Here is a 13,295-nt window from a genome sequence, read left to right on the forward strand (position 1 = left end):
GGAAACTAATTCTGCAGGGGAGACCTACCTTGGCACTTGTGCGGGTGAAGCCAAAGGGAAGATATGCTTCACCATATTTTCCTGTCTTTGGCTTGGAAGGAAGTTGGTTTGGAAACATATTTGGCGATGCTTCATCTCCTGCTTTGCGTTTGTGTGGGAGCCCCGTCAAAAACCTGTCCACAGTGTCCAAGCGCTCTTTTTTCTTTTCATACCGCCCCATGCCCCCCCTAGGGGGCGGGCCCCACACTTTGGGAGCCTCTGTGTTAAAATATGGGTAAATCTCGTGTTTCATCCTGTGTTTTCTTCCCCTGTATTTAAGTTTCTCTCACCCTTTATGTGTTTAATGCTGTGTCTTATGTTATCAAGTTCGTGTTGTCATGTCTGATTTTCATTCTGTTTCCTGTTTTATTTTGAAGGTCTGTTTCCTATGTCAGTGTAGTCAGCTTTGATTCCTTTGTCTCATTATGTCAAATTAGTGTCAGCTGTTTCCCCATGTGTTTTCACATTGTGTGTATTTAGTCTGTGTGTTTCTGGCCGTTTTTTGTCATGTTGTCTGTTGTCATTTGTGCCATGTTTCCACACAGTAAAAAACAGTGTCAATTTTACACTTAGAGAGTTGATTTTAACTCTGTTTCAGATAACATTTGGTCCCACTCAAAATTAGAGTAAAATTTGCTCTATGGCCAGTGTTAACTTTTTAGTGTTAATTCTACTCAGTTTAGTGTCAAAATTAACAACAAAATGTGTAAAAATATTTAACACTGAGGGTTATTCATACTGTTAAGAGTAATATGATGTCACTTTATAGAGTTATTTTTAGTCCAAATTCACTCCGTGTAATAATGTTTCATTTTCATTATTTTTTCACATTTATCATATTAATCTATATTTCCAAATGGCTGTGATCTATCCTATATTATGAAAATAACTACAAACATGCAGGTTACAGTAACAGCATTTATTATGTGTCTCATTTCAGTGTAATTTAATGTAACAAACTCTTACAAATGACAGTAGCATACAGTACTATGATGCTCACCAGAGAAAGCAATATGGGACCACAAAGAGAGCGTTGTCATTTCACTCCATATGACAATTGTATGTCAAAAGGCCTTGGATAATGCAGGCTGTCAACATGAAAGACAACTAAATCTTGCTTTGTCCTGGTCAACTCATAGGCATGGAAATGTTCTTGAAAGGCTACTGTACATAATGGCAAAGTGAGAAGTACCAGTTTCTCATGTATTATCAGAACTGACTCAATCTGGTAAAACACAGGCATTTCAGACACTACTTTGCCACAAATAACCAAATGCGGGCGGTAAACAATACCATTCTGTTTAGCCCAGTTGACTTTCATAACTTGAACTCTATTGGGCAGGTGCATTGCTATTGCAATTCCAGAACCTCCTTTTACCATATCTAAAGACACCATTTTTCCTGGACCAATGTCTAACCGACTAAAGGTTGTTGAAGATTGCCAAATGTATGCCATATAATTCTGGTGTTTTTTGGCCAGCGTTTTGGTGATATTTTTGAATGATTTGAGCTGTTTCTTGAAAAAATTGTGCTTACCTTCATAGCGCATGCACCAACTATGAAGTACAGGCCCTATTTTTTGGATGCAGCGAGGATAATGAATAAGAAAATGGTGCTTTGGTAAAAGTTTTTTCTGGGGATACAATATCTTGAACAGTTTGTGGTGCTCCACAATCAAATGTTTTAAATATACACACATACCTTGAGATAACATAGGAGAAAATACAATGTTAACTATCTGTAGTAATAAAAGTAGTAGACCCCAATGTTGGTCAGTAGAGGTTACCAAATCTCCAAACATGAGGGGAACATTCCTCAGTAACCACCATGTCTGAATAGCATTCAGTCCCACATCATTAGACTCTCCACCTAAATTCACAGCCACTGGCCTATTGTTTTTCTCCATGAATCCAAAATCAAAACTTTGTATTCTCAAATTCAGTTCTCCCAATGTAAGATGTTGTTCTTTTAAATACAAAAACAATAACTTCAGTTCGTACTGGGCCACTCCTTCCAAAACATCATGCATCACATTAACTGAGAAGTTCTCAGTTATGTAAAAATATGTCAGTGAATTCAATAAGCATGAACTCTTTACACCAAAAACATAAGGAAGCAATGGATTATTAGACATTTCCTGACAGTGAGCAGTGTGGTGGTCTTTGGTGCGCAACACTATTTTGGGGGAATCTTCAGAGAATTCTGTTTGAAAGTCATCTTTTTCAGCTAAACAAAACCTACAACAGTACCTTGCACTGAAAGACTCCACCAGACCAAACAAGCTATGTAAGCCTAAATTATCACCAGTGACCTGTACCACACTGCCACGAACATAACCACCGAATAGTGGAATCTCAATACCATCGCTCTCTAACACTTTAATGTCTCGAACAATAGGAGCAAGAATTTCACTAAAACCATAACGTTTCAGATCTTGTGCATGAAATAAGGCACAAAGGTAAGTAATGTATATACCTTTATATATTGTACATATATTTATTACTTTTTAGATTAGCCATTTTTATATTTTGCTTGTTTTACGTTATTGTATTTTTGCACAACTCTGTTGCTTGTGAAGCTTCTTTTACACAAGAATTTCACTCGCATGTACTGTACCAGTGTACCTGCACATGTGACGTGACAATAAAAGTGATTTGATTTGATTTGATTTGAAAGGTGTATGTTGGCCAAAAAAGAATTCCATTTGGGAGAGAAGTTTCTTAAGGTAAAATATACTGCACCCAACTTGTGAATACCTCGCTTGGAACCAAGAGGATTTGCAACCTCAAAGTAATCATAGAACATTTGGATCTGAACTGTGTGCTTTTCTGTTGAAAAAAGAGGGTGAGTCTTCAATAGAGATCCATCAGAAATAGAGTCTTGAATCACAAGTTTCTGATTTTTTCAACATTCCTCCAACATGCTGACTCTTAAATATTGATTCCAATGTTGATAAAATTGGAACATACATGAATTTATCTTGAACAACTGCCTGATCATATGTTCCAGTCTTTTTATTTCGCCTTGTGTCAAATCTTGAGCCAATTACACATTCAACTGGTTCTACAGTTTCCCACTTGTCTGATAAATATTTTGACCTCTTGTATTCCGAATTAAGAACTGAGAAAGGATTCTCTAACTCATCAAAACATGTTTCAACTTTCTTGCACATTTCTGTTTCTCTTTCATTACTAAATACATGCTTAATGACTGTTTCTTTAGCATGTTGTTGGATATCTTGAACAATCTCTTCCATGGAATTCACTACAGAATTCACTACACTTTGGCCTACACCTGCTGCCTTTAGATCAGAAATAACTGCTGCACAACTATTTACAAGGTCTGCTGAAGATAATTCCGACTCAACCTCTAAATGTTCAGGCACCACATCAACATTAGCAGCAGTACTTGTGTCTGTAACACTTTGAACCGGTGAAAAATCTAGTTCTGCAGAATCAAATGAACTGCTTACGTGGCATTTGTTCAGGTGCTTTCTAAAGCCAGAAAAACTACTAAAAGAACGTGAACATCCCACTTGGCCACATTTGAGATATAGTGTCCTGCCAGTACAGAGACCATGAATTACCTTAAGGTGTTTTACAAGGCTGTTTGGTCTACCATGATCACTTTCGCAAAGAAAGCACTTCATTATTTTGATCTCAATGGATACTAACGCACCATTCTTGCTCGCAACTGTGCAACTCTGGGAGTTTCCTTTCAACATCAATGTTGTAAATGGTTGTTTGCAGAAAAGTGAAAAAGTTGGTCAGGGATGAACTGTATGACGTATCAAAGACATAATGGGCCTTAAAGAGTTCATCAAGGGCTCCTACTGAACCTGTCACTTTACATGGAAGTGCATGCTTGTCAATCACAATGAAGAAGGTGTGAATGCTGCTTCTTGTGGGTCCCTGAGCAAGAAGGTAGGGCTGACTGCTTCGGGTGATGTTGTCTAGATGCTGCTGTACACTGGTTCCAGCCTACAACAACACATTAAACAGCAGTATTTAGTGACTATCCCATTAGATTAGATCACCTTACTGTACATTACAATGGCGGTGATGGAATATATATTTTAAATAACATACCTTTAGGAATTTGATGAGGTCATCGACAGCTTGAGGTGCAGACATCTTTCCTGGTCTCTTTCGCCCTTGTGCAGATGGTGGTAGCAGATGTAGCAGCAGCAAGATAGCAGACATGTCACTGTCCCAGCCTACAGATGAATAAACAAAGAATTACTCCAAAAATACATTCAATAGACAGAATTACCTATATAACCAACAATGGCAAATAAAAACAGTCAGAGTCATACCATTCTCAACTTCAGTAGCTGACTCAGCATTGCACATCAACTCCAAGAGCTCTGAGGTGGAGACAAGTCCATGACTTTCCTTTAAAATCTTTGATTTGAGATCGATGGGCCATCTCTCCAAGAATTTGTTGGCAGTGACCTCATCAAACAGGAGTCTGAAATCTTGTTCTATCTATAATGCAAAAATAGAAGATAAGAGAGGTGTAATGAGTGAAATTGCAAGCTGCATGGAATATTTCGGTGATTCAACAAATGAAGATGTCTTACCAGTCCTGGTGTGTCCAGAAACCGCGGGAAGACTATGAAGACATCTGCTGCATTCTTATCATCGCTGACCATTGAATGCCGATAAATGAAGGTAGCTTTCATCTTTTCACAGATAGTTTCTTCATCCGCAGAGTGTCTCAAAAGAGCAATAGCTGCTTTTACATCCTCATCTGATAACACTGTCTCAGTGGTGAGTGGTCTGGATCGACCACGGCCTGGCCCGCCAACTTAAGAAAAAACAATTTGATTGACTCCTGCCTACAAATTAGATCAGAATCATTTAAATCACAAGTGAACTTACTTTTAGGAGATTTGGAAACTGAGACACTTCTTTCCTCTGCAGCTTTTCTTTGAATGGTCTTCAACCGCCACGCAAGGTATCCTGAACCGCTCTCTGGATCATAGTAATGTTCCTATGTAATTAAATACAAGCAGAATGTTATCAACATTTCTGAGGGCAATTATGTGTTTAATGTTGCAAAGTCCCCTTTACTTACATATCCATGTTGTGAATATGGGTCTTCCAGATATGGAAACAGAGCAACAATCCCCTGCGCATACGTCACTCTTACACTTTTAGGGGGAGATGTCCTAATGTATAAATTCAGTGATGACCGTCACTCAATTGGCATTGAACATCACAATTAAAAATAATACAATACTAAAAATGTTTCTTTATAGACTACATTTATGATTCTTACCCATGTGTTTCTGTCATCTCAGCAGCAAGTATGTTTATCATCTGTCTTCTGGTTGCATCTGTCAGAGATTTGGTTTTTGCATACTCTTGTATGATGTGTTCACCACCAGGCTTTGTTGTTAGGATTTTTTCAATCAACTTAATTAAATAGACATAAAATATGAAGTCAGAAATTTTTTAAACCTTGAGAAAAACTGGAAAATGATTACATAAAAACACTTCACATCAAACATGCAAATTAGACTAACAATGTTCACTACCCACAGCGTTTGCCTCATAGTTTATATGGCATGGCCTTTTAGGTTGTCTTCCTTCAGTGGTGGCTGCTTCTTCTGGAGGGTCACACATTGTGAAGTTTAGAACGATTGTATCATCAGATGGAGAAGATGATGATGATAGAGATGCACCTGTGCATTAAGGAACATGACCAAAGCAGAAGCATTAAATTTAACTGTTAATGGTCCAATCTCAACCTTTAAATTTAATATAAACATATACGTATGTGAGTGATTACCAAGTTCTTCATTGCTCAGCATGACTCGGAAGGTTCCAGGTGACCCCTTCACTATTTCTTCAAACACCTCTGCGTCTACTTCTGTGTCAGACTGGTCAAACACCTTCATATCTAGCTGTCTGCCTTCTGGTATGTTAAATTTTAGGCACACTGAAGTAAGGTAAGAGAAAAGAAATGTTATAGAAATTGTTAAAAAAAAAAGGCCATGCATTTTCTTATCAAATGGTAGAGTAAGGCTATGTCTTCACAAAATATTGATGAGATGAAGCTTAAGCATATAGGTGATTCTCATTCATTGTTGAAGTAGAAACAATTATCAACTTAGGTAGTTGAGTAAGAATATAATTAAGCTTATAATTAAGCTGGTATATTGACCAGGTAAACATTGTAATATTGTTTTATCCTGATATTCTAACCTTCTTTCATGAAAGCATCAAATGTCAGGTCAGACAGCCTAACATACTTCTGCTCCCCACCAAACAAAACACGCAGCAACATATTCTGTTAACGAAACAAAGAGGAAAAAAATAATAAAGGAAAGAGTTTAAGACTGTGGATGTACTTTAGAGCTTTAGTTTTTATACAAAATAGAAGCAGTTAAAAGTTAATATTACTTAGCAGCTACAGTATGAAGAAATAAGTGACAGATTAACTGCTAATAAAGATCCTTTATCAACCAGTGTTACTGCAAATGGACCAAGTGTGACTAACATCTAATATTGTTTAATAACTTTAGTCTACTTATCAAGTATTGGTCGCTCTTACTGCAAATTCGCTTTATTTCTGTGAACAATTAATTAGTGGATGTCTGGATATGTAAAGCGCTTTGGGGTCCTTAGGGACTAGTAAAGCGCTATATAAATACAGGCCATTTACCATTAATGTATATTAACATATCATTAACATTGCTGTCAGTTAATTTATACAAAATACTCTAAATTAATTCTAAATTAGTGTATGCCTTTGGCATGTGCTTAAAAGAATATAAATCAGTAGAGTAAACTTTATGGTAGTGTTACCCACTTTTTCTGATAGTTCGTTCGAAGCTAAGTAGCCATTATTAGCTTACTAATAAACGGTAATTTAGTTGTTAAAACGATCCCATTAGACATGTGACAATAATATTATCTAAGCTGCACTTAGAAGAAATACATAGTTAACATGTTTTAGGTTCATCTTAACTCAGTGAGAAGATAACGAACACTTGAACTTTTAGCAACTGTTAGCATGTAGCTACCCGACAATATCATTAAACCTATGGGTAAATGCTGCTAACATGTCCTCACTCGACATCAGTGTAACTATAAAGAGCTGTTTAGTTTAAAAATACTTATTAAACAATGTTACCAGTATGGGAATGTTAACTTAACTTACCTGACTGTGGCAGCTCTTTGGAGAAAATTCCGTGTGTCACACAGCTCTGAGACCGCGCACGCCTGCGGACTGGTACTAATCAACACTGTGTGGAGTTAAGTCTTCATTCCGTGTCTATAGAACTTTACACTGACTTTTAACTCTGATGTTAGAGCTGGTTTACTCCTCACAGAGTTGTAAATACTCTCTCTAGGTTAAAATAGGTTTACATTGAAATATTGACACTCCATTTTTTACTGTGCATCGTCTCTGCTCCTACGCTCCAGGTTTCAGGTATTTTTGTCTCCACGTCGAGTTTCATGTTTTGGTTTTTATGTTTATCTTTAGTCTCCCCACTTTAGCTCCTCTCCCTTTTGTTTTGTATAGTTTTTACCAGCCTTAATAAACGGCTTGCTTTCTGTTAACATTCAAGTTTTGTTCCACATTCCCTTTTTGTCTGCACTTAGGTCCACTATTCATACTTCACACAGCCAGCTGCTCAACCAGACTGTGACAGAACAACCATTTCACTGACTTTGCAAGTTAACATTGCTAGTTGTGCATTGTACTTTTGGGGAAAATATTTACAAATATAGCTCTGCATAAGCGCTCAAACAGTTGAATGTAAAACATTAACATTTTTCTTTAAATGATTAACTTTAAAATATTGTTAAAATTTTATACTGTGTAATTTCTGTATCCTTTGTTTTTCATATTTCTAGAGTGAGGGGAGACCAAGGAGTTGAGAATGTTGACATTGCTCGATACATGTTTGAAGTTCGGGGCTGTGGTAGAGGAAGCTGTATGTCTGGCAAAAGCGTGCATAACCAAAGGTATTCCTAATTTGGGCGATCGTGGCTCAAGAGTTGGGAGTTCGCCTTGTAATCGGAAGGTTGCCGGTTCGAGCCCCGGCTTGGACAGTCTCGGTCGTTGTGTCCTTGGGCAAGACACTTCACCCGTTGCCTACTGGTGGTGGTCAGAGGGACCGGTAGCGCCAGTGTCCGGCAGCCTCGCCTCTGTCAGTGCGCCCCAGGGTGGCTGTGGCTACATTGTAGCTTGCCATCACCAGTGTGTGAATGGGTGGATGACTGGATGTGTAAAGTGCTTTGGGGTCCTTAGGGACTAGTAAAGCGCTATACAAATACAGGCCATTTACTTCAAGACCTCTTTAAGTAGTTGCCTCTTCATGTATTGTTAGGTTAGGTTAGGTAATACTGTATCAGCCTAGTTCAGCCCAAAACCTTAACAGAGCCTCCACTAAGTTTTCAGTGGTGTCATTTCAGACTTACAGACAAACAGTAGATGGATCAACTGAAAGTCCACATGGATCTCCTGCTGGATTTTGTGTTCTTCAGGATATTAGTTCGTTTTGTAGACCTGCCATGTACCTTAACTTCCATATGTCCCGTTTCCTCAACCATTTAACCCACTGGGTTGGGGTCCTTAGGGACTAGTAAATACAAATACAGGTCATTTACCATTTTACCATTTAATTTACAACAAAAATATATTTTTGATTGCCAGGTGTTGTATTCTGGCTTTAATTATTGAATGTGTTATTAACAAGATTACGTTTTAAAGTGAATTACTGTATTGCTTTAAATTACAGCAAGTTCTCATAACATTTACCTATAACACCCCAAACCAACTATGGGAGATTGGAAAGACTCAGAATCCAGTAAATCCTCCTGAAAGTATTGTGGTATGATTATACATCTCTAAATTCTTCAAATCGCTTTTTTGAAAAAAAATATATGTATATCATTGACAAAAATAATAAAGAATGTATTTTAAAGACTTTCTGAATTGATGGTGTCTAATTTCAGGTAAAGTATCCAGATGTGGACATTGCAGACTTGGACCAAACTGGTATTCAGCTTCCAGAACTTGTCTCCACTTGTCAGTGAGGATTTGGAAAGACTGAGATACTGTTTCAATCCCATGGAACCCTCTATGTCCTATGGGGCTGACATTTACAGTTCCCGTGTCCAGTATGTGGAAGGCATTCTTGAGAACAGGCAGGATTTATAGCTTTATCTAGAGTGATGGTTGAAAATAAGACGCACTGCCAGATGTTTACATTATGTTGAATTATCAGTTTTTGTATGCAAGGACAGTTGGTAAAAGTCTGCATCAATATTTTCAGTTTTTAATGTTCATGCATTTTGTGTTAGATGAGTTTACAGTTATAATATATTTTCCTGATAATCTGTCAGTTAATGGAAAGGTAACCTGATAAATACTTTCTGTTCTCTTGTAAGTCCTTTGTTTAATAATAGCTTCAATAAAATTTTGTTTAGGTGCCATCATACCTATTCCTGCTGATTTGCATATTTCTTTTTTTTTTTAATTGTAAAGGCAATATTCAATTAATCTACTGTATTTACAGTCTGACAATAAAAATTCTTTTTCTTAACTTTGATGGAGTGGTGACCAGTCTAGAATGTACCTTGTATTTAAGTCCAATAACTGCTGCTCCAAATCCATGTCCTTGACAACTTTTGAAGTTTAATTTGGGGTGTTCAGGCATATTTCCTTTTGATTTACAAAATTATTTCAAACAACCTCAAAAACAATCAGGAAAATAAGCAGCCAATTTTCATAGCTCAAAACCTGACCTTATTGATAACAGCTTGAAAGTGACAAAAACTCTCATGACCGGATTGGCTGTAAAAATAATAAATGCATTAGAAATCAAATTAGATTCAAATTTTGAATCACAATGCAATTACACTTGCCCGTTTCAATGTAGGTCTTCAGAAATCCCACTGTTTGCATTTGGATGCTTAGCGGGTAAGGTGGATCATCATCGTCTTCATCATCGCCCTCATCTCCTGGCCAAACAATGTGGCTAACAGCCCAAAACAGAATGCAACTGCCCTAAATACATTTTTTTTACATGTTAAATTTGTGAAGGGATTTTTGTCCGACACTTGGCATTTATGTATGGTGTATTCTATGGGGTGCTCATGATGGCACTGGATTATCTGGCAGCCTTTAAAAGAATTTCCCTCAGGATGAATAAAGTATTATCAATCAATCATTTTGTCTCACGTAAAGTATAATGGACAAAGGACTGATTCTTACTTTTCTACTCCACCAGACCCTTCAAAGCTTTTTCTACAACATTTATCATTCTCCCAATCACATTCTCATTTCCAGTACTTCCTTTGCATGCATTGAAATACCTGTGCAGTAAGAATGCTGTCTTCATGCTGGGGAAAGACCACTGAGGCTGTGTCAGGTCTTTCTTGAAGCATAGTCAACAATCCGGTGTCCTTCAGACATTTTCTGATGTATTTTGTCTGCCTTTTAGTTCGGCCTATCACCTAAAACAATAATCAAAAATAACTACATCATATTTGCTTAGGACAGGGGTGTCCAACTCCAGGCGACGAGGGCCGGTGTCCCTGCAGGTTTTAGATGTGTCCTTGAACCAACACAGCTGATTTAAATGGCTAAATTAGCTCCTCAACATGTCCTGATGTTCTCCAGAGGCCTGGTAACAAACTAATCATGTGATTCAGGTGTGTTGACCCAAGGTGAGATCTAAAACCTGCAGGGACACCGGCCCTCGTGGACTGAGATTGCCCACCCCTGTACTAGATAGTTCTGTTGTCCCTCAAAGAGAAGGGTCATGTTGGCTGCACCTGGAGAAGAACAGTACAAGCAAAATAAAAAAGCTGTAGCTTTATCTATTGATGTAAGTAGTTGATTAATGAAGTTGTCAAACATCATGCAAATACTTTAATGGTATCTTTTTTTTCTTGAGTAAATTTTTGCATGGATTATTTTAAAAACTCATCTTACATTAATTTACAAAAGGATATAGAAACATACCGCTATGGATGTTAAAGCCATGTTCCAACTTTAGCATTGCCATGCTGAAAAAATGTCTCTGGACCCGAGTGCCAACAGCTGTGTCACCTATTTTAAAATTGGGAAAAAAGAAAAAAATGACAACAAAACAAGTAAAGTTACAAACTGCTATACAGCACACTTTAATGGAAAATTCTCATTTACCAAGTTGGAATGTTAAACAGCCATTAAAAGAAACTAACTGAATCCATGCTTCACCATAAGCCATTACCTTGTGAAGAACAACAAAAAGGTCCTGCCCAATCAATCTGTGGTCTTTTGTAGAAAGCAATGATCTCTCGGCTCTGGGATTCGATCTTGTCGAATGTCAATGATAGCTGTGATTGTGGAGTTCTCCTCCTTTTCCTTTAAGAGATGCCTTTTAAACAAAACTGCAGCATCTTGGGGATCACTGGCCTTTTTCCACTGTTCTACTAAAAGATAAAGTACATTGTATGCAAAAATAACATTTTGCACTGTAAACCCAGTAAGGCAAAAAATTAAGGCCCAGCACACTTTCTGGTAAGCACGTCAATTTGGAAATTTAAATATACTCTGACATTTGGTATGAAAAGTACCTTCCTTATTGTTGGCTGGGATGTTCATATCAGCAGCAAAATTGAGAAGTGTGTCTCTGACTTCATGTGCTGTGTGATGCAGGTCATCCACTTCACTTTACCCAAGGTGGTGCAAAAGAAAAAAAAGATCAGTGTTTATACATATATACACTGATCTATCTATCTGTCTAGATACAGGAATACTGTCGATAAAAGACAAGGTTACCTAAACAGTGCACTCTAAAGAAGCAAAAGTATATTGTCAAAAAATGCCAGGATGAACACTGATAAAAGCTCATCCATGTGGTCAACATGATCATAGAAGTACAAAATGTATGTGTGGACAATTTGTTCCAGTAAACCATAAATTAAAGCTTACCTGCGCCGCAGAAGCGCCGTCGCTGTCCTCCATCTTCAAACTGTGTTACCCTTCCAAAGCAACCGTAAGCACCCCCCCCCCAACAGCCAAACCCATCTGTTCTCTGATTGGACTGTTTAATTTGTGATTGACATGACATTAGACCAATCAGCTTAAAGGTAGAAAAATGGGGTCAAAATCCGTACTTGAAACTTGAGTGCAGAGTTTCACAGGCACACACAAATCTTTTTTACACACACAAATTCTTTTTTCACATACAAATTCCGATTTACAAATACAAAACTGATTTACAAGTACAAAATATTTATGACTACAATTTGAGCCCATAGGAGTGAAGCAGAAAAAACGTGCAAGAGAGAGGGTGAGAGAAAGAAAAAAACCCCATGGCTCCCGATAAGGAGCTGGCTCGCATCATTCACTTCAAAGAGTTGGCACTAGGAGCCGTTTCACTCGCTCGTGAAAAATCACTACCTGATATATTGTAGTACCCGTGGAGTCAGTGCATACACGGCGAACCAATTTCACAGTTATAAATGTCTGGAGGCGCACATCCAATTCACCAATGGTTGGGTACAAGATTTGGCTATTTTTAGACTCCACGTTGTGAATATGCCGTCATTCAAACAAAGTTAATGCTGGGCATACACTGTGCGATTTTTTCAGCCATGTTATTCAGCTTCTGCTCAAACTGCACGATTGACTCGAAGGGGTTATAAGTTCGTAGGTCACGATGCAGGGTCTCACACTATACATTTCGTTGCTCTGATGCGACCTGTGTGCTCACACTGTGCGTCCATAAAATGAAGGTTATAACAGAAAATCTGTCCCTCGCTCGCTCTCCCTCTCTGTCTTTCACTCACACAAACACGCACACCACCACCATCAACTTTGCTAAATTGCTAATGAAAAACATTGATCAGGCAGCTGTGATTGAGCAGCAGTGTAAATCCAACTATTTTCATGGTTGTTGTGGTCATGATAATTTTGTGAGGCCACATCGAAAAGGCTCGGATGAGCTTTCCAAAGTTCTACAAGTTGTGCCTCCATCGCTTGTGTCCAGATCACACGCTTTTTCACCGACATTCATGTGTTTGCGCGTGCGCAGTGTGAGCAGCTGCGGTGACACCCTCACGACAGTCGTGAGGATTTCAAACAGGTTTGAAAGCAGCTGCAGCAGCAGCTTCTTCATCCTCGCCCGCAGCAGCAGCCTCAACATCCTCATCATCGCCTGCTGCATCAGTTTCAGCTTCGCCTGGTCCGGCTTCAGCAGCAGCTTCAGCCTCATCCTTCTCCTCATCCTTGCCTGGTTCTGC

The 13,295-nt window shown here is 38.3% G+C and overlaps 2 protein-coding genes and 1 long non-coding RNA gene across 4 annotated transcripts in view; 1 reads left to right on the forward strand and 2 right to left on the reverse strand.

Annotated features, from left to right (window-relative positions):
- The window catches only part of LOC116320990 (nuclear factor 7, brain-like), a 1,074,516-nt gene that overhangs the window by 749,807 nt on the left and 311,414 nt on the right, over positions 1-13,295 (forward strand). The gene's annotated exons all lie outside the window — the stretch shown is intronic.
- On the reverse strand, positions 3,696-8,086 carry LOC120438391. Its single transcript, XM_039608790.1, has 10 exons — positions 6,252-8,086; positions 5,836-5,985; positions 5,586-5,728; positions 5,323-5,459; positions 5,119-5,212; positions 4,923-5,034; positions 4,622-4,848; positions 4,355-4,526; positions 4,128-4,255; positions 3,696-4,019 (listed from the first exon to the last, which is right to left on the reverse strand). Exons 1-10 carry the CDS (start codon positions 6,331-6,333, stop codon positions 3,699-3,701), a joined length of 1,566 nt encoding a protein of 521 aa, XP_039464724.1. The 5' UTR covers positions 6,334-8,086; the 3' UTR covers positions 3,696-3,698.
- On the reverse strand, positions 8,293-12,061 carry LOC116335272. Its single transcript, XR_005611907.1, has 6 exons — positions 11,983-12,061; positions 11,625-11,719; positions 11,279-11,480; positions 11,029-11,115; positions 10,377-10,517; positions 8,293-10,039 (listed from the first exon to the last, which is right to left on the reverse strand). It is a non-coding gene; the product is annotated as an uncharacterized LOC116335272 (long non-coding RNA).

Source organism: Oreochromis aureus, linkage group 3 (genome assembly GCF_013358895.1).
Source record: "Oreochromis aureus strain Israel breed Guangdong linkage group 3, ZZ_aureus, whole genome shotgun sequence".
Taxonomy (NCBI): domain Eukaryota; kingdom Metazoa; phylum Chordata; class Actinopteri; order Cichliformes; family Cichlidae; genus Oreochromis; species Oreochromis aureus.

Excerpts from the sequence above, each read along its gene's own strand:
- LOC120438391 (XM_039608790.1), bottom strand. The coding sequence starts at position 6,333 with ATGTTGCTGCGTGTTTTGTTTGGTGGGGAGCAGAAGTATGTTAGGCTG. Across the intron at positions 5,213-5,322 it reads GAGATGACAGAAACACATGG|GACATCTCCCCCTAAAAGTG; the intron begins GTAAGAATCATA and ends TTTATACATTAG. Across the intron at positions 4,527-4,621 it reads TTCTGGACACACCAGGACTG|ATAGAACAAGATTTCAGACT; the intron begins GTAAGACATCTT and ends TTTGCATTATAG.